Below are 26,803 nucleotides of genomic sequence, written 5' to 3'. Positions count from 1 at the left end.
TCACAACGAACCTTTTTGAGACTGCAAATACCTTTCAACTAAAAATATTAATCCATAGAATGGAAGAATTCAACACCTTTTCACCGACGTACATGTATTTTCTTCGTAAAACTGGGTCCGTAGGACATTATTCATTTTTACGATGAAACATATTCTATCTTCACTCTCCTAACAAATATAATGTAACTTTTTTGCATGTAATCAAATATATTTTGTCATCACGAACGGAAGACAAAAGAAAGTACTTAGTTGAAATGTATATTTGTTATTTTATACTTTCTCTATCTCATAAGAAATCATTTATATATATGAAGAGAATATATAGCAAAAGTCCAATGAAAATTTACCTGTATTTGTATTATCATTTCTGAGTTTATTCATGCAGATGTGATATTGTGGAAACATACACTAAAGATCCCTTTAGCATGAATATATTGCGCAAGCGCAAGATTGTAAAATCCAAAAAATCCAGGTGATTTCCGGGATTTTTTGAGATATTTTCGTTGATTATGAATTAGCGAAGCTTAACTGAGGAAAAAATAAAAACAAATTGGTAATCTTCAAGTACCAATGATGTTTAAAATATATAAAACAAAAGACAGTATTCTTCCGATTTCTCGGTATTAGAGATAAAAAATTCGAGTCTATTATATTAATATAGTATAGATAGATTATCGGATATAAAAAATGTGACTATCTATATGTAGCTATCTTGCAGAGGTGTAAAAATGCAATGTAATCTTAAAACGCGAACGCATGCACATTCTAAGCCAAAGTTCATTATCCAAGGAGTCTGCCCGATGCATGTTAAACTCGTTCTACTTTTTCCGCCATTGCGTCAATTAGTCAACCCGCGTTCTTAGTTACCCCGTTCAGGAAAGTTCTTTCTATCAAAACTAAAGTCGCACATTCCAAAAACGAATTGGCGCATGTTATTAATTCAACATTTGTCAAATCTTAATTTCTTTGTCATACAATAAATGAGTTCCCTTAATTTATATATTTACACTTACGTATTTATTCATTATCATTTCAATGCAAGAATATATTTTTTAAACAAACTACCACTGACTTGGATCCGCCAAAGCGTGTCCATCACCTTACTCTCATTTTTGCTAATTCGGGCTGGTTTATCGAAAATGAAAGAAGGGTTTTAACTAATTTTACAATAACTACTTATAAGATAAAATTCAGTTATAGCTTACGGACATCATATGCCCCGTGTTGAAATACCAATGGGGTGAGCTGGTGCAGGCATGTTTGAGTTTATTTGCAAAATGCCTTAATTTATAAGTATAGATATTATCGTATGATTTTATTTGTTAAAATCAGTACATAAGGACTGAGTGTGTCCTAATTTATGTCCTTGACATGCCCTTGAAGTGTATCGTCCTTTGTTCTTAATATGTGATCTAAAAATATATTGAAAGAAATAATATTTCAACGATGAAAGTGTATATTATGAATTTGTGTTTGTGTGTGTGTGTGTGTGTGTGGGGGGGGGGGGGGGGATAAGAAATATGTTAAGTTTCACTCAAGATATCACGATTTAAAAATCATTATTTCAATCGATGATGATAAAATTAAGACAAATATCTTATTGTCTTATAATCTCTATATGTAACATGCTAATCTGAGGCATTGTCATCTTTGTGAACAAACATTAAACATATGTAGTACATATACATTTATATAGCCTTAGGCGTAGCAAGATTGCTCTATGAAACTAGACCAAGAACTATATTAAATGTGTTCTTTTATTTAATATCTTGTTTTTATTTCGTTCATTTTTAACGTCAAATGCCCTTAAAACAGTTTTCATAAGGTGATAATTTCGGTCGGGGCGTGATCAAATCTATCATAAAACCCTTCGGATCACGCCCCGACGAAAGTATCACCTTATAATGCTAAAAAAAATGCTTCCTTATTCCTAAAATAAGTGCAAAACAAGCTATCATCTATATTAATTAGGAAGTTAAAGCTATTTGTCACCAAATGGACTTCAGAGATTTTACTGGAAAATTTTTGAAATATTAAACTTGTAGTTCAAATATCAACTACTAGTATCTAGCGTGATAGGAAATTATATTCTAATTAAACTTCCGGTATTTCAAAGAGGCAATTAGGTGTGTTATATATATATGAAATAGATCTTTAGTTAGAGATGTAAGAATTGACTTGGCATGCCGTAAGTAGGGGGTCACTTATGTTAAGTATACAGTCATGTCATTAGGAATCAGATATCGAATCCGAAACTATTTTACTTGTGACCGGAAGTAACAATCAAGACCGGAAATACTTATAATTAAAAAAATATCTTTAGGTAGATGAAAGTATGTATACATGTATAATACCAAAGCGGTTGATATAACCTTGGTTGCAGGCTAAAAATCTGTAATTCTGTAAATTCACGACCTGTTGTAACCATGTAAAAGATGCTTGGGTCGGGGGTTCCTACGGTCTATAGTTCATATATGTTTATATATGTACGCAATACGTAATTGTCTTATCTTCATAACAAAGAAATTTACAAGGAATGAGTGTATGGCTGCATTTGATATGCACTACCTTTTGTTACATTGTTTAAAATTTGATCTTTAAATGCTGAAAAAACTGCATGCATCCTTGCAAGTTTCGGTATCATTTTATAAAGATCGTGTGAATGTGTGTTTGCATGTGCACTTGTATGTAAAACTACCTGTATCTATCAGACTACATAGCTTCACGATGATTGATGAGTCACAGAATAGTGATTTTTTTTTTAAATTAAATGACCACGAATAGCTTGGTATAAATTGAACCATTAATACTAAAAGTACACCTCGTAAAGGGTCAGGATGAGTATATTTACCATAAATCTAAAATGTTTACAAACAATGAAAATTGGGTGCCTAGTCAGTAGAAATCCCATACAGGTCAAAGTGACCGATTGTACAACTGCCTTCTCTCACAACACTGGGATTGGAAGAATTAATTGAATAGATATTTTCCGCTAGACCATAACAAAATAAATTACTTTCAGAATTAAAAGGGCATAACTCGTTATCTGATGGTCGCGAACCTCATTTATCATGTTTGTAAATTCAGCAAAAATCTAATTTAGCTCAACGTACGACAATATCTTAATTAAAAGCAGTGCGAAAATTCGTATTTTTCGTGGCATTTCGACACACCCTTGGGTAAAAATCAGTGTTGGCTAAAGGCATCGTGAACTGTTAAATGTGCGAGTTTAATGTGTTGATTCAGTGTAATCTAATTTAGACATCAAATCCATCAATGACTCCTGGCCATTTGGATGACGCTATGCTAATCTGATTCCTTGATGTATTCAAGTCTCGCAAAAGTCCGTCTACAAACTTTACACAAAATTGTTTGCTTTTTTTACATGACGTCCATGCAAAAACGCATTGTTTACTCTACCCAAAAGGTGAGTATCTTCTGGCGTTTCACAACACCCTGCATTATGCGTGATGCATTCAAAGCCAGTGCCCCGTGATTTAATTTCATGTTTTTCAAACATTCAAATAAAGAACATGTATTTTTAAAGGAAAATTCAAATAATCCAAAAGATGAATATGTGTATCCTATATCAAAATAGATCCGAGTTTCGCACGAAATGATGTCAAACAAATATCTCTTTTCAAGGATGCAACTTGCTAAGCAAGTAGTCATGCGAACATTTCGTATAGAACGCCGGTGAACATTATGAAATATTGATATACATAATTATACAAGTTCAGCTAGCGGTGACCAAAGATAATTTTCTTGGCACTCACGCAACTTACTACTATATGGCCTCGGTCAATCATTTTTGTGCAATACATGTCAATACGGCGGAGTCACTTATGATTGGGTCTTGTTTTTATAGCTCTTGGATTTCTTGGTCGAACGTGCTCAGAGTATAGTGAGGAAAAGTCCATCAAACTGAAGAAGTGGAATATTTCTTAGCTCCGCCCATGAATTCAAATGGTTTCAACATCAACCGATCGTTAAGGCGTGGATGATTTATTTATAAAAGTCCCAAGTTGGTTCAATCGATGTATCACTCTTTAGAAGGTTATAAATAACCGAAGACACTGCGGCAAGGAGAACGTAATTTTCTTTTCCGCTTTTTGTGCCAATTTTTATAGAGGTAAGTGATTTTTACCATTAATGATATCAGAATGCATTAGTGTTACCAAAAAAATTATGCAACATGACTTAAGTGACTTCTTGTTCTTGAGTATATTGCTAGTTTTATATGTATGTGTTACATGCAGGTACATGTGATTCAAGTAAGAACACATATACAAGGTGCAGTTTTAAAATCCTGTAGTTCATTACCAAACGTATATAGGAATACAAATCAGTGAGATCAAATTATTCTGTTGATCTGTCAGCAAGTCTGTAACGTGCAGAAATATTGGGAGAAGGACATTATCAAATTGTTCGCTGCTTATAACCCGACTAGCTCTTTGCCCTATGCTTGCGATCGTGAATAACTATTAACCTGTCAAAGGTTAAGTCATATTTGTATGAATTAGTTTTTTTAACATCTTACTTATTGCGTCCGTGTTAGTAGGGAAATGAACAAGTCAAACATGCACGGATACAGAAAAAATTTCCGGGGGGGGTGGGGGGGGGGGGTGGGGGGTGTCCGACGATTATTTTAGTTTGCCGGGGCGGGGGGGGGGGGGTGGTCCGAGGCATATTTTTGGTAATTAATAATGTAAATTTTAAGAAATTTGAATTTTGCAGTTTAGGGGGGGGGTCCAGGCTGACCCCCCCCCCCCCCCCTTTTCTAAATCCGCGCATGTCAGAGCGTCAGATCGAATGGACACATGTATGTTTTATAATTTGCCCGACATGCAGGTCATATATGACAAGTTCAACCACCTGACAGAGTGTTGAATTGTTGATATTGTTTGATACAGCAGAAGTGTATATAACACGTTGGCTTCCCACAAACTATCTCACATCGGTCCTATTAGAGATTAAATCGTAAATAAGATTGGGGGGGGGGGGGATGATGGAGAACATTGAACATTTAAAATTTGAACCCACTGCGCCCACCCGTTGCTTGAAATTAGAACTGCAAGCTCAAAAGGGAGTATATACATATGTACATACTGAGCAACCTGAACAAAATCGCACCAATTGATCGAGTAGGTTAAGTATTAATCAAGGACAGTTTTTAAGTTTATCGACATGGATCTGTATTCCCAATTCTTTACTTATATTCTATAACGCATTTTATTTACACCATAATATTTTTACCACTCAGACAAGATCTTCCTTTTTGTCTTTTGCGATTATAGTATAATAGTTAAATAGCAGCTTTCATTATATGGTATTATTGAGGAGAAAGAACGCATAGTTCATGCTTGAAATGAAATTTTAGAAACAGGCCATGCCATCGATCATATAAAATACGGCATCATGGCTATGATTTAAACAACAAGAGATTTTCTTGTGAAGGTGCAAAGGTAGCAGGCGTCGGCGTGTCACGTGACTTTTTTTCTGCATGACTTTTTTTCTGCAATATCCCGTATTTGAACCACCAGATATATAGCACTTTACTCTTCATATTTACCTATCTATTTGGATCTCTCTTAAATTATTTAAACAAAGTGAACAATTGAAATTCAACCAAAAAGCTATACACACTGGAGAGCCAAAAGGTCTGTCATCAGTCTGTGTAATTATGCCAAAACAATATTAGTCGAGCTTAAAATAGTCCACAAAGGTCAATATAAAATAGAACAAGGCAGTTTAATTTTAAAGATATCAACATTATATAACCAATCTAATTAAAATTAGAACTTCCATACGCTCCCCGGTTTTCGATATGTCGCGACATATCGGTTTTCGATCTGTCCACGCGACATGTCAAAAACTGGGGAGCGGATGGAAGTTCTAATTTTAACTAGATTGATTATAAAATTATATAATCTGCGGGTTTAAAATAAAAAATGAATGCATTGTGATTTTTTTTAGCTTCTAAGAATTGACTTGATGGCCTGCAAGGGTGTTTTTTTTTTGCTCAAAAATTCATCGTTTGTTGTTCAGATGCAAGCTAACTGCACTTAACCGTCATTGATCAGACTGGTAAGTCTATGGAAATCAGTTTTCTGTAAGCATTATAAACAGAAAAAAATTATAGAAATCGGTATTGTTGAAAACATAAACGGAGAAAATAGTCAGTGGATGTAGATAAATACATAAATTGAATATATATTCTAATAATATTTTACATTCAAATTATCACAAATGATATTTTTAGTTAAACGTGTTGTCTTTTTAGTGTGATAAATGACTTTTAAAAGAGACATATTAAATTTTAATTGATTAAATATAATTGAACATTTTGACCAAAGACAGTTCGTGTTCGTGGACCTTTCGTCAGACTTGGTGTAGAAGAATTATTATTTACAAGTACATATAAATAGGCCTTAAGACATTAAAACGATAATTATAAGGAAATTTTTAATTCCTCTTTAAATATCACATAGATGTATAAATTAGTCGTAATTGTGAAGATTTCCGGGTCAATCTGACTTTTATAAAGGTTTCTGTCTCACTGACGTCAGCTCGCACAGGAGACAATACACCATGTGCGGTAGCAACGACAGATCAATGTGTGCAATATTTCGATGTTTTGACTGACATTTTACCAACCAAAGTATTAAATAAACAATTCCAAAGGTGTGAAAAATGTTCCGAAGGATGTTGAACTGGGTAAGTTAATTTTTCGGGGGGTAGTGCCATCGTTACACGCGTTATCATATGCTCGATCGGTCTATTTTTGGTTTCCTTTTTAACTGAAGCGTGCGAAAGCTCGAAAACCGGTTACGGTCATGTTTGTTTATTTTCCGGATTTCTTAATACAAGAGAATATTAGCCAAGTCTTATATCAACAGAGAACTGAATTCACGTATATATACCACGAAGTAAAGCTTGCGTGCTTTAATCAAGATAACATCTTTACTTCGGTGACCCCCTCTTCATCCGCATTCCCTATCAAATGAATAGCGCTATTCCCCTGGGTTAACGTGGCAATAATGACCACAGATTCAATAGTTAACATGATTTTCGCATTTCTCAATGTTTTCCTGTCATTTTCTTTTGTATTTAATTCGGTAGCAGAATAATTGGGCTTCTAGTGGCTGTGCTTTTAATATAGAAAAGATACATATGAAATGATGAAAGGCCAAGTTCCTGCTTGTTATATAGTTATTTACAGATTTTTAGGTAGAAAGAAAAAGGAAACGATTTAAGTTGAAACAACACCCGTCAAGGTCATAACACTACTTGTTTGTTTATAAACTTCCTTTTTTTAAAGTGACTGTGTTAAAACACACTTTATAATTAAACAATATGCTGCGCATTTGATATTAAACCATTTTCTAAGTGTGCAACCTCATGTTGCACGTCAAGTCTGCAAACGGAATATCTAGAAGTTCTAAATAGTGCTGTTGAACTGTGAAACTGCACGTATTTCTCTTTTATTTTCTTTCGCAAAGTGGGCAAGCTATCGTTTCCGGGAAATCATGTTTTAAAAAAAAACTTATGACTTCCTTTCTTCGTGAACTGCCTACGAGTTTATACTTACATAGTAAAAGAAACAGTACTACAATAGCGAGTTTTCAAAAACTTCAATAAACACATCGATCTTTTAAGGGTTTTTTATTTATATAAAAAAAATCCGTTTGTAGACAAATATGTCATAACGAATACGGTAAAGGACTATATATATTATATTTAGTTATTCACCAATCAAGGGCCCTCAGGGGGCATATACATTTAAAAAAAAATAATGATAATATCATGATTATAACAAATAATGAATGAAATACTGCTCACAATGTCCAGGCAACAATATGCAAAATGTTTCATTAATACAATGAAATATACCAGTATGTATGGGATTTACACATCAGTGAATACAACACCTATTCAGAAACAAATATGATATGGGCCTAACATGGCCCCCTAAAACGAACATCGTCAATTTACTGTAACTCTTTGCTTCCTATGTACAAATATACATGTGAAGTTTTTTTCGTAATTTTCATTTTGATCCAAATGCTCACAATTTTGAAATATGACATCTCAGAGTTAACCTTTTCCCGCGATTTTCGCCTTTTTTGCGTAAAACGCCGTGTTTTTAAGCAGTTTTTCTTTCAGAAAACATTGAGAGATTGCTTTTGGAGCACAAAATGCTCGGTTCTATAGTGAATATTGCCTGTTCAAAAAACATTTAATACAAGAACTATGTATGCAATGTTAAAAAAAGTCTTACCTTTGTCTTAGAAAAATATAGGTATTGGTTACGTTTGTACGGACAGCAGAACATTAGATAAAAATAATCATATTGATTTTTTTTTAACCAGACAGTATGTTAAAGATGATGCAAACTATTCGTTAAATTCTATGGAAATAAAATTATCTTTTGGGTTTTTTTTCTTCAAAAATAGATTTTGGAACTTAGTACATGTAGCATATCTTGCATCATACTCTGCAAAAATCTAGTACCGTCCGTGCAGTATAATTATACACTATAAATAACTCATCAATTTTCATATTCTAATTTGACTGAAGGGTAAGAAATTCACAAATGTTTATTTATATTTTTCGGCTATTGAAGTTGATCTTTGACTGAACAAAAAGTCCAATGTCTCATTTTTTATGGTGGTACAAATGGTTAGATGTCAATTTTAATGAAAGATGAAATGCCAAAAACTGTGTCGATTTTACTCCGTATGTATAAAACATGGAAATGTACATTTGTGCTGAGTTGACATGATGTTATCCCCGTTTTGATTTCCACAATAACATCCTGTCTGTTTTGTTGTGATATGATACTAGTTTTATACATGCATGACATCGAGCTACACACAGATTTATTCTGAGAGCATTAACTACGTTAGAGAATCTTAACTTGACTGTCTACAATGTGGACATACATGTATACCGTTCAAGGTTGGTTGAATGTGTTTTTTTTGTATAGTTTATAGGTTCTTAAGCAGGTATTGAACTTTTGTACCCCTCGCATGGTAATTTTATAGCTTTCCATAAATCAAGTATAAATTTATATAGATTTAGCGGTAGATTTCCATTTACAAGTCTGTCTGAAGGGTTGGTAATTTGTCTTAAAGGGTGCTTTTTTTCTATTTAGCAAACAGTTTTATTATTTACAACAATAAACGTTTATTTCTTGTAATAAAACTTAATCACCCTACAGTAGTTTGATGTTTTCTCATACGGTGGTCCGGTAAATTTAAAATGTGACCACTCCTATTATATATATATACTTCTTTTCATCCCAATATTCCTTTATGGTATTAGGTAACTGTTTCAGTGTTTCTAACAATTCTTTATAATTAATTCTAAATGTTTTTAAAATCTCTGGAAGGTTTTCTATATATTTTTTTTTTTATATCTAAGCAGTTCAATCGTCACTTATTGTCGAAAATTTTATTGTATATCTTGAAACCTTTTAAACCGTAAGATCTCAAAGTATCTTTTGCCTTCTTATTCTTAAATTATCAACGCATGGCTACTTGTAACTCTAGTAGTTATCATGAAAAGTACTATTAAAACTCCAAACCAGGAAATATACAGTTATAGAATAATTAGCACGGCTTCCGGTTCCTGTTGAAATGTTACTGTTACAGATTCAAGGTGCTCTTATAATTTGATCCCTGTATTTTGGACTATGGACTCCAAAATAGAGCATCGAAATTACTCGATTGGTTATCAAAGAATACGACTACATTTATAAAAACTGACTTTTTAAAGTCACGTATTGCCTGTTAAACTGTGGATAATTTAGAATTGTCATAATAGATTATACAATATTTTTTAAAGTTTTAATTAAAAAAAAACTATTTTCAGCTTATTATGCGTATACAACCACTCTCGACTTAGGAAATTTATCACATGTACAATAAAAAATGAGGATGTTCAGCATTTGAATTGCGATAATTTTTAGTGGTGTTTTTGCGCAGGGATTTTCTACCTTCGTTGTTTCCCTTTTCCGGAAAAAAAAATCTGGCTTGAATAAGACTCGCATTCTTATTGGTAAATGGCGCCACACAATACAATTACATGTATTTCCCATGCAAAAATCAGAATATAGTTCCACCTGATTGGAAAATTCGCCCACGGATAGAACACCCAGCACTCGATTTTCACCAAACAGAAAAGGAAAAAAGAAACACTTATTCTGTAAACGTTAACTAGCAGTCCAAAAACGGATACCTTTGATTTTCAGTTGAAGGTTTCTTGAATTTAAAAGGTATCTTTTTTCTTTTTCTTTTTTGCCGATACTAAATTTTCAAACTTATTTTTCATTTAGGAGACTTTATCCTCTTTCATCTGTATTGATTAATTCTGATAGTTTCAAAAAAATATTTTCCGTGTCGAGTCAACTAGGCTAAATGAAATGGATAGGGGGAAATACAACACACCTGCTTTTGTATAGATTCGAATATAATAATGAAATATCCATACGAATGGCGTACATCTAACAAATCACTAAAATATGGTCACCTTTTTAAAATTGTCAAAATGATAAAATAAAAGAAAATCACCCCAGTCTACCTTGAAATAAAGAGGTGATGGTTTTAACCATCTGAGTGATCAATGATCATAAGATTTTTTAAGGAAGAAAGTCTGATGCCGGGCGTGAGGCCTATTAATAAATAACGACTTCATTCTTTTGTGTGAAGTGACGAGGATGAATGAAAGCAAATCAGTGTATGACTATGTAGTAGATATGTTATTAATCAAAAAGTATATTAATTAATTCTTTCCAAACAAACGTTTAAGTCTTTTATGCTGTTAAAAAACGAAAGGGCGGTCTAAGTTATGGTCCTTGCGCCCAATCCTAATTGTATTTTTTTTTACAATAAAAATACATGTATATCCGATTCAAATAAAAAAAGGAATACATGTATATGTAAAGAACATGTATTTAGATATATATTTATTATTTAGATGAATCAAACATCAGTTTTGTAGAACAGATAATCAAACCAGACTAATTCATTCGCATTAAAACGAAGTTATCTCTCCTTACACTGCGGTAACTGACAGTGTTGAAAATATACGGTTCATATCAGATATATATATGGTTTAACTAAATATGTAGAAAAGAAATAATGTGATAAGATTTCGATTAAAAGTTCACATTTTTCATTTGATCATTGTTCTTATACATTTGTTACGGAAATTCAACAATATTTCCACTATTTCCAATATTTTATGCAGAGGCCAAATGTACTATTATGCAACTTCTGTTGTCCAAATCCGGCGTTTTCTATTGAAAAAGATATTCTCAAAATAATCAGTTTTCTACAAAATTCATTGTAGTCTAATCGTTAAATTTCCCAAAATTATACATTTCTACATTCCAAAGAAAAAAAAACAAAACCAAAAGAACTGTAAAAAAAGAATATAAAAAATTTGTTCCTCCCCCACCACACAATTGATGGAGTTATAGAGAAATGGAGGTCCGTGATTTGTAAAGATCTATATCCTTGAGCCTCAATGCCCCAATGTCAAAGTTTTACATATATTTGAGGGTGGTATTCTATAATTTCATTTAGTTTTAAAGCTGTGGCACTGCTTTTGAAATATTCTACTGCAACAAAAAGACGTACCTTGAATAAACGATTGTCCTTTTACATTTTTTTTTCATTCTTTAAAACAAAGTTTTTTGTAAAGGATTGGATATCCAGTTTAGTCTCTATGGTTATGGACTGGTATGGGCCGGACGAACGTTTAGACTTGCAATGCCCTTGACCATTATCCGATATGGTCATGACACTTAGTCTGTAAGGGTTCGTACATGTTATTATTCCTCTTGTTTAAGGAGAGGGTTTATATAGGCAGATTGCCTGCTGCATGCCCAATCTTTATCAAGTAATATTTTACATAATAAAATATTGTTTAAACTAAAGTCTGTGAAAGTTAATCAAGAAAAAAAAACACCTCTTGACATAGTATTACTAAGTTGATGACCATTCAAGTAATAAGGGCAGTCTGAAAAGTATGAACATGATATATTATTCTTCTAGCTAATCATCCACCTTTTATTCTTAGAAGTGTGGGGGGAACATAATTGCTGACACTGTTTAATATATATAATTAGTAGTTGTTGCATACCATACTTATAAACTGACGAGGGCGGAATATGATAAAAATATCCATCTCGGAAATTCATCAAATTATCTTATCATAAAATAAGGCATTCTTTGCAGTTCTGAATACATGTAGATTGTTCTCAAATTAGACAGCACATTCCCAAAATATTCGTCTGGCTCTAGGCTGGAATGCTGTGTTACGGTTTATTGAGACTCTTGTTTACTATCGGTCGGGAATGAAAAATGCATCCACATGTATCTACAACAGCATCACACAAGAGACGGTTTAAAATAAATATATTAAGCACCAACTGCAGACAAGAGGATGCACAAGAGTCGTTACAAAAAATGGGCAACGCACTCGTAGAAATCCGTTCATTCTTTGACTCATCTTGGACGGCTGTTCCCATTGCTTGCATATTTGATTGTGCATATGTACATGTATTGCGAAAACTTTTTAAAAACCCGCAAAATTTCCTTTTCAATTTTGGCTGATATTGTCGGAATAATGAGAAAGTATACTAGAATACAAGAATTTTTAAAAATTTGTATACATTCTCATTTGAAAAGTGGGCAGCTTTCCTTGAAATCAATAATTTTCTTTGACGAATTCTATCTTTCACGTCTCTTTCAAGTGCATGGTTTAGGCACAGGTCTGTTTTATTTTACTCTCAGTACATATAATGTGCATTGTTCGGCATAATTTTATTTACCAGTAAACATGCTTTTACATGGAAAATCACAAGCACTTTAGTGATAAAGTACAATATTCCAAGTATTACTTGCACATCTTTAATTCAGTGTAGTATCACATTACTAGTAGCCTAACATATTGAGCGCTGGTCTTATATATAAGCCATTGTGCAGACACGTAAAGTTGGTACATTTATAAAGAGTAGGCTAAGATAAAATATTGGGACACCCCACGGGCCTCTGGTATTTTTTTTCACAATGGTGTCCAATATCTGAAACCTGACACTGTGCGAGCCCTGCCCCGTACAAGGTCCTCAAAACTTATCTGCAATTTCACGCCCGATTTCTACGGAGTCAAATGGAGCTTGTGCTACTCTGTACCTTCTTTAGTATGGTCCAATTAATCAAGTATAAACACAGCTTGCTTATAAAGTTTTTGACATATCAGATTACGAACTTAATGGAAATACAATGGAATGTTTGTTGTTCTGTCGTAAAATTGGCTGAATACAACCAAATCCAAAGGGTCGATGTCCACTGCAAGGGTCTTTGCCCATCTTATTGCATGCATGTACAGATCGGCGTATCCCTTTTCAAACATTGCAGACGTTATTGTCAGTCAAATCGTTCCGTGCCCTGGCGCAAATCTCGTTGAAAAAATATTTGAGCAGCCTATCTTCATTGTCAGCAGATCATTTGCAAAATTCATTAAAAGAAACTTTATTCAAACATCCTCCTTTTTTATCGACAGATGCCTTGTATCCGAGGCGGGACTTTTTGTTCCGAATTAGTATATTACAATCTGAGTCAGTGCTGGCGTAAGGAACGGTTTGAAATCTCGCGCTGTGTCGAGTTTCTCGTCGTTGTTACAATTAATCTCTGTCCTCTATCTATATCGCCCGGTACGCGGCGGAAGTGTAGTCTCGTTGGGTCCATCGAAGTGTGTCAGCGCAGTGCTTCTCACCTGGCTAACTCGGATATATACAAAGTCATGTAGTGTGAATATTTTGACAGTTATTGCGCGAAATCTGACAACGATGGCGGTAAGTGAACATGTATATGTCCATGTTAGTCGGTGATCATTTTTGCTGGTTGTTAGATACATTTTTATGATATTTTTTTTTTTTTTACAAACTAATTCTTTTTTTTTTCTTATCGAGCGTTTCCAGTGAGGTTAAATACGATCGGAAATATTCTTTTGAAACTCCTTTTTACTAGGGATTAAAACGGCTTTAGCTGATCTAAAATATCGGACGTGTTGGGATTGTATTTACACATACCCTGGGTTCAGATTATGGTCAGTGAATTTGTTGAAACTTCTCTCTTTATTTGATCAGCAAACGCAAGTGAATATTTAAATCAAAATCAGATTTTTAATTTTGGAAAAAGATTGTGGTGAATGGACCCCCCCCCCCCCTCCCCCCCAAATAAATAAATAAATCATCGATTCTTTCGATTCTTGAAGTCAATTATTCTAAATAAAAAAAAAATTGTGCTATCGAAAGGGAGGAAAAACACCAAGTTTTATCTTCCATTTAAAAAAAGATGTAAACATTGCATATACATGTAAGTACACTGCCGGTGTTTATTTTTGACGGAAATGACAATGAATATCACAGCTTATGTATATACACAGACACAGAGAGTATACTATATTGATAACGTACGTTGTATTGATATTAATTTACAGAGCCCATAAAAAAGTCCCCTGGTACTGATTTAATTAGCTCTGTAAATAGAAGAAGGCTATCTCCATTGCTGATTAACCGATTGTTCATAATTAATGAGTTCACTTTGTTTTAATTGCGATAACTCCTTGTTTGTGTTATAGAGGCAGAAGAACGGTTGTAAATTAAAAAAAACACGTTTTGCAATCACATACTGTACTCGGCCTAAGACTCGGTGGATACGAACTTGAGGAGGGCGGATACCCCGATTTTAATAATAGAAAGCACGCGAGAAATGTTCCTTTCTGGATGTCTTCATCAAATACCGACTGCGAGATGTATTTGTTCCCCAGGCGTGTTTTAAATGGCCAGTGACAAATGGGATTGAAATACTATTTAATATCTCTTTAATTGCTAAGTATGGTCAAAGTACCCTGAAGGCCAACGGGGGTTAATTGTTACTGTACTTTATAAAATTTATTAACATATTGCCCAATTCGTTAATCTCAATTAATAGTGTGTGTACATAAACTTTGAAATTCGAAACTTCTGCTCTCAGATTTTAAGACCCTAGACCCCGTTCTTCACCTTGTTAAACTCTGTAATGTGATATATACATTTTTTCTAGATGAGTTGTTGTTTCATTCATAAGGGATTATGAATTTAGCAACCGCCATGTATACTATACATGTATACTATTATTCCTACACGTGATGTACAATGGTCATATAATATCTCTACCACATCAATTACTTTTGATCTCATAATTTCCTTATATGGTGCTTCAGAAACTCTTGAAAACCCCCCCAAAAAGTGCTTCACATAATAGAAAAAAAAATCCCCGCGACATTTTTATTTTAGACGACATTAAACTATATACGTTAGACCGTTACTAGTTTATTTCTGCCGTTCTTCGTTTCTTTTTTAGAGATAACTTAGTTTATTCTTGATATCTGTCCACTTGATACCGTCATTCTAATCAGCGATTATCTGTTGTGACACAAGATAAACGAATTTGCGCAGAAGATTAAACAATCCATCATAATCTAATTTATCTATCTCATATACCACACTTGTAATGTTTATTAGTTTAATTTATTGTAATAAAAAGGAAATGCATTTCATATATTTTACACCGATGACTCGACATAAAGTTATTCAATGTCGCCGTATGGTAATGAACTTCTAGAATGTCAAAAAACGTGTCTCTCTGACTTTGACAAGGCGCATTTTGATATCGTATGATGGGCCAGAGACGAAAAGTATGATATACAAGAACATATATAAAACATATATCGTTTGACCTCTAAAATGATCATCAAAGCTTCATTCTACATCCGTTTGAACTTGTTCTTAATTAAATTAATTCTTTCAAAAGACAGAAGCCCTGTTACTATAGTTTATAAATGGTAACATATATGGTATTTTTAGAATGCTTTTAAATAAGTTGTGGCTGACATTTCCTGTGAACTACCAGCAGTCATCAAAGTTAACAGTACTAAGTACTTAACACCAGGGTCAGCATTCGACCTATATTCAGCCTTTTTTTGTCTGTGAAAAATATCTACATTGTCTGCCAATGCCTGTGGTCTACATTGTTTCTAAGTTTTAGAACCATTTTAACCAGACTTTGGACTTTCAGTGGGACTTGGCTATCTATTTCTTGCGTCAAAACAAGTTAAAAATGACGCGGTTTCAAGCGAAATATGCACCGATTGCGTAGTCTTCGCTCAAAAGCCAGACAAATCTTGTTGATATCAAAGAGCCTTGGCTAAGTGGCTAGTAATGAAATAAACAGGCTTACGTCACATTGCTGTTTGACACACCTACCCAAAGTCCAAGCTATTGTTAAAATAGTTCTAAATCCATCACAAGCCCTGTTCTAAACTGTGGATCTTTGCCTTCTGTAAATTTTCTCTATTCTGTACCCCATCGTATAAGTACCCATATTTGTAAATTATCAAGTTAGTTAATTATTGTTGCGTTGATTTTCATACCTTGTGTTTTTATTGCTCTTTTAAGTCCGGGATCAATGCAACTTGAATCACTAGCCATCGAACATTAAAGAGTTTGAGTGAAGTGGTATATGACCTAATGTTTCAAACTCGTAAAAGTCATCTCCTGATGATGAGTGTCTTCATGGCCCGTCAGTTGAGAGTTCTTCACTTAAAATTTCTTTGTTCGTCGCATTTCGCTCATGTCTTTGAAAGTCTACTGAATGAATTGCGGGTACAGGCTGACGAAAGGCTCATTTGTGTATATTGATTTCATCAAACATTATTATTTAATGTCATTGTTTTGGCTTCATCAAACAGCATAACTTAATGTTGATGATTATTGATATATAAACTTTATTTTTAGCTCAACTCGCCTCACACGGGCAAGCGGACGCCTTCGTCCGTCGATGATGTGGAAGAGTTACTTCCCTTGACGGAATCGGATTTTGAAGTCATGTCCGAAACAGAATCGTCTGGAAAGGACGCGATTGTAAATGGAGACATAAGAAACGGCAAAATGTCTGTGAAACCTCTTCCTATGAAAATGGATGAGGAGTCTACCAAAGATATCAAATGCGGATATGGACCCTATTCACCAAACTGTATGCAGAAATTCAACAACCCCAAAGCACTGTTGTTCTTCTTGAGCTGTTTTTGTATGTTGCAAGGTAAGAACCGTGTTTTATGTTGCAAGGTAAAGATCGTTGCAAAAGTAAGAAACATGTTGCTAAAGAAAGAAACTATCAGCATGTTTGAAACTGTTTGTGTGTGTTGCGAGGCGAGAAACTATTTTTGTATGTTGCTATAATTAAAGTAAGGAACTGCTCGTTTATGTTGCAAGACTTGTAAGAATTCGTTCGTTGCAAGTTGAGGTTCTGTTAGCGACTCAAGAGATGTTTTTGCTACAATGCAGAATCAGTTTAAGTGAGTAACAAAGTAATGCCTGGATTTAAAATATTGTTAGAAAGAGGCCTGTTTTAGTATGTTGCAAGGTTGTGAATCGGTTTAGTACGTCGCACTCAAGGTACGAAAAACGATAGAGGCTGGACATAAGCAACGTGACTCATCCGAATCGTAAAATGACGATAAAGTAAAGGATGCGTAGGAAGATTGATGATGAGGGAGAGCTATTCAAAGTGATTTATAATGGAGGGCTGTTGTCCCACAGCTTTGAAGATGCCGCGTACATGCCAATTAAGAAATTTCTGCCTTCGAATGTATAGCTCACATTTTACTTAAATCAAGTTAAGAGAGACCTGCTTGAAATGTTTATACAGTTGATTAGTATTAAATAATGTACTGTATTACGAGCTGCTCATGTACTGTAGTATAATCACAGGCACCTGAAAGGATAGAAACAGTATAACCATCTCTGTTTTTCAAAAAAGAAACCCAATATGGTTTCGCTTCCTTATTGAAGATAAGTGATTTTCCCGATCAATCACATTCACGTGTCGTCCATTTCAGTTTATTGTAATTTCATTATAACAGTTTATTGTAATTTCATTATAACAGTTTATCGTAATTTCATTATAACAGTTTATTGTAATTTCATTATAACAGTTTATCGTAATTTCATCATAACAGGTTTGCGAGAATGATCATGTTCCTATCAATTACATACATGTATCCTTCTTATCATTTTTCATCATATTTAAGATTTAAATTTTTAGAAATTGGCCCTATACAACATTCCCTTTGTCTTTTTATTCATTTTTTTTTTGTACGTTCATCCTATTTTAGATTAAATTTGAGAGATTGGCTATGTACGACATGTTGTATACAATTTACATGCATTCATTTTTCTACAGGCTTAGTTGTCAACAGTATCGATAACGTTAACTCAGTTTATCTTTATTTTCAACACAAGTTTATAAGATTTGAGCAATTACGGTATTTTTTTTAAATAAAATCACGCCTTCACTTTTAGGTTTTGTAGTCAACGGTATAAATAACGTCAACACAACGTCGGTGGAGCGGCGCTTTGAGCTGCCCAGCTCCCGGGTGGGCTCCATCTCTAGCGCCTACGACATCTCTGCGGGAATACTGGGAGTTATCATCTCGTACTTCGGCTCCGGGAAAAACAAGCCCCGGATGGTAGCCTCAGCCTGCCTGTTCATGTCCCTTGGGTCGTTCATCATGGCCCTCCCACACTTTATTACGGGCTTGTACGAATATGGCCAGAATGTGGCGGAATCTTGCCGAGGTAACGTATTGAATTACAGTAAAGCCCGACTATGAGGATGCAAAGTTGTAAGGGAATCTCGATCATAGGAAATTATTATTACAATCTGACGCATGAAATCGAATTTTATCTTAGAAATCTCGGTTATTAGAAATCGATATTTTTTCCCGATCCATCTTATGTTGGCATTGAGTATTATACTATGATTACTTTATATGATTGTTATGATTTTGTTTAATTTTTTTGTATAGTATCCATTGAAGAAAAAAAAAACTTCTATAAAAAGGATTTACTGTACATTATGTGTGTCACGAAGAAGTCTTGCATCAATAGTGTTACAGCTATAAATAGGACCATAAGCAATAAAATACATCTTAATGTTTGTATACATTAGCCTAATTTTTCAAAAAGTTAAGCGGAGCTTGACATTCCCAGACAGAGAATTACAAAATTCCGGAATGAAAAAATATTATTTCATGCACATGCTTTTCGAAATTTAATACAGTGAGTGAGATATTTCTGAATATTTCATGCATCACGGCCAAATTCTTTCTGAGTGTGTAAAACATGCTCTTTGTAATATAATCGAAAAATTATTTGACTTTACGATTTGGTTTCTTACGAGCACACACTTGAAATATTTATACAATAGTACGTCTTATATAAATCAAAATTTAAAAATAAAAACATAAACAAATTCCCCTCGTAAACAAGTCTTCCTTGAGTAACAGGAACTTGGAGACTGGTGGCGCAAAGTGTTGATTGAATGATGATAGGATGTCAAGATTTCCCTTACTAGTTAGTACTTGACCTGATTAAAACATATTGTGACCCCAGTAGTAACTGTTGTTTTCATATCTATCTTACTAGCATTTCGTTTCCTTCCTTAAAAAACTGTTATAATCAGACTGTTTCTGTATACCTGATATTTTTTCTCACCCAACATAACAATTTACAATGTACTACTGTATACAGGGAAATATTCGCCCCAATTTTATTTTCGCCCCTTTCGCCCTCATTGTCAGAGGGTGAATTTAAGACTGGGCGAATTCTATGTTACAAATAACATCTCTGTAAACACAACTGCAACTGGGCGAATTCGAGACTGGGAGAAACCGTTTGCAAGTGTAGAAGAGCGAAAATAACACGGGGCGAAAATAACCCTGTATACAGTATACTAATATTCTCAATGGTAACAGTTTTGTTGCACACCTTTACTTGAAAATATGTTATAAAAAAGTCTTTTCTACAGAAGAGCAGTTAATAACAAGCGTACTGAAAAGGTGGAAGTGAAACATTGACAATACTAGTAAATCGATACCTTAAACTTTAAAAAGAAATGGGGTCATGGTCATTCGTTTTGGTGAAGCAACTGTCAGGGTCACATAATTGCGAGATTTTAGGGGCAATGGCTCCGAGTATTCAGCTGTATGTCAAGTCTTGGCTGATATCTTTAAAAGCTTTATCTTTAGAAATGTTACCTCAGACCCTGCATTATATGTCAGCTGTCTGTTGACCTTTTCACAAAGGTCATATTGCATGCAAGTACAGTCTTATCTGTCTTGCGGTATTAGGTTAACTGTTTAAAGGGGCTTGGTGACGATTTTGGTCAAAAATTATTTCTCCAATTTTGATGTTTCAGTGCTTTAGTTAGGCATTTTTAATAGGCAACCAAAATTTAGGTGTCATTCCTTGAGTTATAAGCGAGTTACAGAGATTACAATTGTTTGCTATGTAAACAAAGCTTTTGTTTACATTTTGAATGTTGAAGTGAAATTTCTAGTTTAAAAAAAAATAATAATGTGTTAAACGTTAGGAACTGTTTATTTATGTTTAAAATGATTAAGAAGATAGATAAATCGTTTTGAAGAAGTTATTTTTACTAGTATATTGAACATATGTAAACAAAAACAGGGCACGAGCCTTGTTTACATGACAAAGAGTTGTGAGCCCTCTGTCTTGCTTGTAACTTGATGACTGACTCTCAAAATTAATTTGATCCTTAGAAGTCCATTCCTACAGCATTGTAAATAATAAAACTGAAAAATAAAATTTGACCAAAATTGTGACCAATCACCATGCCCCTTTAACATCACGTAACATTTAAAAAACTTCGTTGCCAATTTTGACACCTCTGATGGATATGGTTGTACTTATGCAGCCATTATAATTGCGCAATTCCCACTTAAAAAAGTGTCTAAATTGGGATTCTGTGTTTGACATTTCAATGCAGTCAAATTGAGTAAATTTTTTAAGCACTATGTATGTTGCTTTACCAAGGGGACATGGTTTTGAAATGGCACAAAATGGTAGTGTCTACAGAGATTTCAAATGTTATCCGACTGAAAAATTTTCATTATTATTCATATACCGTATTGATTGTTAAAAAAAAAGATTTAGATGTACATTGTACAGACTGCATGTAAGGAAGATAACTCTAAAATACGAAAATAATCTTTGCAGTTGAAGGTGTTTGAATTCATTTTTTTAAATATATTTTTATATATATGAGAGAGAGAGAGAGAGAGAGAGAGAGAGAGAGAGAGAGAGAGAGAGAGAGAGAGAGAGTTTTCTGTTTACATTCATAACTATTCCTCTCTCCCACACAGATCCAGCGACAGCAGCTCTCAGTGAGAACTCGTGCTCCGCGGACGCGGAGAATTACCTGCAACACTTCCTGTACGTGTTCCTGCTGGGTCAGGTCATGCACGGGGTCGGGGGAACCACCCTGTACATAGTGGGCGTGGCCCTGGTTGACGACAGTGTCCCGTCCTCGGCCTCCCCCTTATACGTCGGTAGGTAAGGGCCGTACTGAGGTAACGTCTCATGTGCTACGCACATGTGGTCTACGTAATAATTCAAGCATTTGTTGAAACATCATGTATATTTGAATATATTATTTTGATATTTGCAATTTTCAGAACTTAAAAAATAATATTTCTTTTTTTGGTAGGAATAATGTATTCCTTTTCCACCCTGGGTCCCGCGTTAGGATACGTAATAGGTGGACAATTGCTTAACCTCTATGTGGATTTCTATGAGGTTGAAAGGCAAGTTTCCGCTCTTAATAACAACCGTTCAATATTTTTCGCAATTTTTTTTATCTTAAAACATTCTAGTAAAAAGCTTAATCTGTATGATATAAAGACAATTAATAATTGTTAATTTTAATTTTCTTTTTTAGCGTATCTATAACCCCAAATGATCCCCGATGGGTAGGCGCATGGTGGGTGGGGTTTGTCGTTGCGTCTTTGCTGTTTTTAGTCGTTTCAATTCCATTGTTTGGTTATGGAAAAGAATTACCAAGTAAGTTTTTACTTCGTCTTCAAATATATTATATAATTAATTTTGGATAGTAACCACATGAAAATTGTTTGACGGAATAATTTGATTTTCAGCGGCTCAGCATGTAAGAGAAACGCGGGTAACAGAAACCCACAACGACAATACAACAGGAAAAGCTGTCAAAGAGTTGGGGGCGTCCATCAAGGACATGCCGCGGTCGTTTTGGATCCTGATGAAGAATCCTGCTTTCTTGTTCATTTCACTGGCGGGGACCTTCGAGGGATTTTCTACATCTGGAATGGCCACATTCCTACCGAAACTTATCCAGAACCAGTTTGGCACATCCGCTGCTTGGGCGGCAATTCTCAGCGGTAAGACACGAATCTTGCTCGCCCTTTTCCGTTACCGAAAATAGATTATATTTGTGGTTTCGGAAATGGCCGAATAGTTACGATTGGTTTAATTTATTTACGATTATTCATACATTTATAGATAATAACGAAGAATAAGCGATGGAAACTTTTCTATGACATTGTTTTATTTTTATATAGGTCTAGTAGCTGTTCCTGGTGCCGCGGGCGGTCAGTTTGTCGGAGGGATAATTTGTAAGAAAATGAAGCTGAAAGTAAAAGGCATGCTACGTCTGAACGTCATCGTCTGTATACTTGCGCTTCTTCTTGACGCTGTTGTCTGGGTGCGATGTGATCTAGAAGACATCGCGGGCGTCACAGTTGGCTATAATCAAGGGTATGCAATTGTTTAAGTCTGATTGCGACGATGCTTTGATTTCCCTATTTGTTTCTTTATCTGACCGATCCTTCGCCTATCTTTTTCTCCTTGTTTCTAACTTAATTTAACCTTTGCAATTTCTTTTGAACTTTCCAAGACTGTGGCATTTGACAGGAGTTCAAATGTGAAGTTTTCGTCTACGGAAGTTGTCAGCTTTAATCATATTTGCTTATTTATTATCAAATGCAGACACTGTATCTATTCTGTTTAATTTCAGGGAGGACGTTGATGGTCTCATATCTGCGTGTAACAATAACTGCTCCTGCAGCACGGCGCTATACGAGCCGGTATGCAGCGAGCACAATGTGCAGTACTTCTCACCGTGTCACGCAGGGTGTTCTGGGAAGGCTCGGGACGACGGGGTAAGTGCAGAAAGGTCAAGGATCAGACAATTGTCAAGTTGCAACAAGACTTTATAAACTTGTATATAACGATCTGTTGATTATCTGTTTCATGTGGTTTTAGACGTATTCAAACTGTTCTTGCGTGGCTGCGTTCAACCACAGCGTTTCCCATCTGTCACAGTCCACCGTTAGGAAAGGGAAGTGTAACTCCGAGTGCTTCAAGATGTACATCTTTCTCCCCATTCTTCTGTTGTCCATCTTTTTCCGATTCATTGAATCGCCTCCTTCCGTGGCTGTTACATTAAGGTAGAACTCCTTAAACACTTAAACAACAACTCATCTTAATTATGAAGCCAGAATAGTTATATAGCGAACCCACTTCTAAAAAAAAAAGTATATCAACAAAACACAAATTCCTTAATCATTATTTATATACTTGTAATTTATAAAGAAATATGAGAATTTTATATGGGTATTTGAACTCGATCGTTATGGTTGTTATTTTTGTACGCTGTTTACGTATGTTTTCATACCTATTGCCCACCCATTTGCCATGTGTATATCAGTAATTAAAATTTTTAATGTGTAAGTGAAATATTTCATAACACTTGCTAATTTCTGCATTTCCACAAAACCTGAATTTCATAAGGTTCCACATCTGTGTTGTAGATGTATACATGACAGTCAGCGGACGTTCGCACTAGGTATTCAGTGGTTCATTGCCAGACTCCTAGGTATGTCTTTTCTTTTTGCAGCCAGCTATTATAGCAGTTTTGACTCGCCGAACATATTTATTAGAGAATTGTGGCTTTGGAATTTTTAGAAAAAGTGTAATTTCAAGCTACTTAAAGGTTTTACTTTTATTAGTGACTTTCAAAGCATGGAAAATGTATAATGTAATTTTACTTTTTAATTGACAAGTCGTCGGACCAGACTCTTGGGCTCGAAAGAAAAGTACGCGATGATCTGTTGAGCATCTTGGTGTTCTTCTTAATTTTAAAAAAAATTGTTCTTTTGTCTGTCGCAGGAATGGTTCCGGGACCAATTTTCTTTGGGGCCATCATAGACGGTACCTGTTTAGTGTGGCAAGAGAAATGCAAGGAGAGGGCGTCCTGTTGGATTTACGACAATGAGGCGCTCAGTCGGAACTTCTTTGTGATACTCGTCTGTGTGAAGACTCTAGCGGCCATTATGTTTATACTGGCCTACAAGTTCTATAACCCGCCCGCCGACAAGTTGCCCAATGTTAGTATGACAGTGAAAAATCACAGTACTGAGAATGGGACAGGGCCACCAAGGAAAGATAACTCCAGTGTTTCAGACTCGGTTTCCGAGCGAACTTCCACGTTTTAAAGGAATCGTCCGTTAGTTGTCGTTAATTTATTTTAATTTAAAGTTCATCTGCATATAATCCTCATTTGACAGTCAGTGTCAAGCCACATCTCTGTCACGTGGTTCTCTAGCATTCCTGTTGTGTGTTCACAGTTTATAATTACAATTTCGATGATCCAAAAGAGAGACGCGAAGATTGTGGTGACGCCTATATTCAATATGATTTGGGTGACATTAAAAAGACGCATTATAATTGAACAAATAAAGCCACACTTGTACAGATTTGGGTTTTTTTTTTCAAAACGACGCTTAAATTCGAAGATTCAATGATGTTGGTGACATTGAGTGAAACCTGAATGTGAATAAAACTCTGAAATCTGTGACGCAGATGAGCGGCCCAATGTGACGCAATACAGGTGAGAAGCTGTCATTTTATTCAGCGCTGGAGTTTAGGGGACTTAACAATTGTGGGGACGTCGTTTAGTGTGGGAGACAGCATTTGTAAATCTTGAAATGAAAACTACTTTTTTCCATGAAAGTTTCTTTATTGTTGATTCTAAGTACTTACATATATTTCTTGTGTGCTGGTTCACAGATGAAATATAGTTTGTTATTGTGCTTACTTTGCAATGTACATATTTCCATAATCTAATTATACTGTGATATTTTATATCAACATCTTTAGACAGACAAACCAGGTTAAATTACATTTTTACCATTTGAATGCCACAAGATTTTTATTTATTTCATTAAAATGGTTCACTCTTTTTTTTCATTTGATTTGCAGACAACATTTTGTACATCCAACTCAGCATAATGATATTTTGTTTGAAATACTCTATCATCACCTCAGAATGTTCATGAAAAAGAAGTAATGGCGTCGACTGTAGACGCACGCGTTCAGTTGGTAGAAGGTGCTGACTTTCTTGATTATTGATTGTTTTAAGTTATTTATGTCAGAAATATGAAAGATTTTATTTTTACAATAAAAACTTTTCCTTGAGGAAAGAGTACTCAATCATTCTGTTCGTCTTTTATTTCTTCTGAAGCACGTTCTTGCACGGTTATTCATTGTTGCTCATCAACAAATCATGCTGCCATTTTCCCTCTTCGTGACTTCTTGGAAATTTTGTTGAGAGATTTTCGTTCCAAATATTAATTAAATCTCGGGTTTTTTATGTGCATCACGCAAGCATTCAACCGTCGATTCTTATGAATTCCTGCAATGAAAGAACTTTCTGAGTCAGCATGCAATTAAGAATGTTGTACATCTTGATTTTTTCCCTAAAGCAAATCGATGCAACCTTTCATTCCAGGAATTCACCAGTTTAAACTTGTTGACAATTAGTTTGAATCTGTGGAGTGACTTTAACTCCCCCTCCCTTCCCCGACTTTTTTTAGCTGGCTAGATTACGATACACCCTCTCATTTTCATGCGCGGATCTAGAGGGGGGTCGGGGGGGTCCCGACCCCCCCCCCCCCCTGGAAAATGAAAATTTATTAAATTTACATAGTAAAATTATCGCGAAAATATGCCTCGGACCCCCCCCCCCCCCCCTGGCAAACACAATTATCCTTCGGACCCCCCCTGGAAAAAATTTCTGGATCCGCGCATGCATTTTGATGTTTGTTCTTTGATTGTTCCTTTATTCTATCTCCTATAAATATTTAACACTTGCTGCACCTCTCGTCCCAACTTTCAACAAAATAACTGCTTCTTGATGATACACAATGTACATTGTTTAAATCTTAAGTATGGAACGCCTCAACTGCCTCATGTAGGTAATCTTCATAATATGATGATACTTCAACATTACATGATGGTACTTCAACATTACGTGCTGATACTTCAACATTACATGATGGTACTTTAACATTACATGCTGATACTTCAACATTACATGATGGTACTTTAACATTACGTGATGGTACTTTAACGTTACGTGCTGATACTTTAACATTACATGCTGATACTTTAACATTACATGATGGTACTTTAACATTACGTGCTGATAGTTCAACATTACATGCTGATATTTCATTATATGATGGTACTTCACTATGCGGTGGTTCTAAAAATAGGGAAGTTTTAACGTTGGGCTGTTTCTCTGTTTCAGAGATTGATCATATAAGACTAAGGTCCACTGAGACTAGTTTGGATCATGTCAAAAAAGCTGGAACTACAAATAATAAAAAACAGGATTTTGCTTGAAAAATATATGTTATTGAAAAACTATAGATACTCAGATTATGAAAACCACTGGCAAACAATTTGTGAGAAATTATAACAAGTTTTATGACATATGTGATTGCTTAAACTATTCTCTTTTTTTAAAAATCATATTGACTTGTTAACAAATATTTTGATACATGTACCCCCTTT

General features: G+C 34.8%; 1 protein-coding gene across 7 annotated transcripts; it reads left to right on the top strand.

Moving 5' to 3' along the window:
- The first annotated feature begins 3,708 nt into the window (after nucleotides 1-3,708).
- LOC105319362 (solute carrier organic anion transporter family member 4C1) lies at nucleotides 3,709-25,438 on the top strand. 7 transcript variants are annotated; one of them, XM_011416872.4, is made up of 12 exons: nucleotides 3,709-4,132; nucleotides 16,850-17,153; nucleotides 18,416-18,691; nucleotides 21,280-21,465; nucleotides 21,624-21,720; nucleotides 21,855-21,976; nucleotides 22,069-22,326; nucleotides 22,507-22,702; nucleotides 22,962-23,106; nucleotides 23,210-23,394; nucleotides 23,758-23,822; nucleotides 24,116-25,438. In XM_011416872.4, the coding sequence occupies exons 2-12, from the start codon at nucleotides 16,940-16,942 to the stop codon at nucleotides 24,439-24,441; spliced, it is 2,070 nt and encodes a 689-aa protein (XP_011415174.3). In that variant the 5' UTR covers nucleotides 3,709-4,132; nucleotides 16,850-16,939; the 3' UTR covers nucleotides 24,442-25,438. The 7 variants fall into 7 exon arrangements, with proteins under 7 accessions (XP_011415174.3, XP_011415172.3, XP_011415178.3 ...); XM_011416870.4 differs by lacking the exon at nucleotides 3,709-4,132 and adding an exon at nucleotides 6,563-6,717; XM_011416876.4 differs by lacking the exon at nucleotides 3,709-4,132 and adding an exon at nucleotides 8,844-8,961.
- Nucleotides 25,439-26,803: the final 1,365 nt, after the last annotated feature.

Source organism: Magallana gigas, chromosome 5 (genome assembly GCF_963853765.1).
Source record: "Magallana gigas chromosome 5, xbMagGiga1.1, whole genome shotgun sequence".
In the NCBI taxonomy this organism is placed as follows: Eukaryota; Metazoa; Mollusca; class Bivalvia; order Ostreida; family Ostreidae; genus Magallana; species Magallana gigas.
This window is presented reverse-complemented; position numbering and strand designations above follow the sequence as displayed.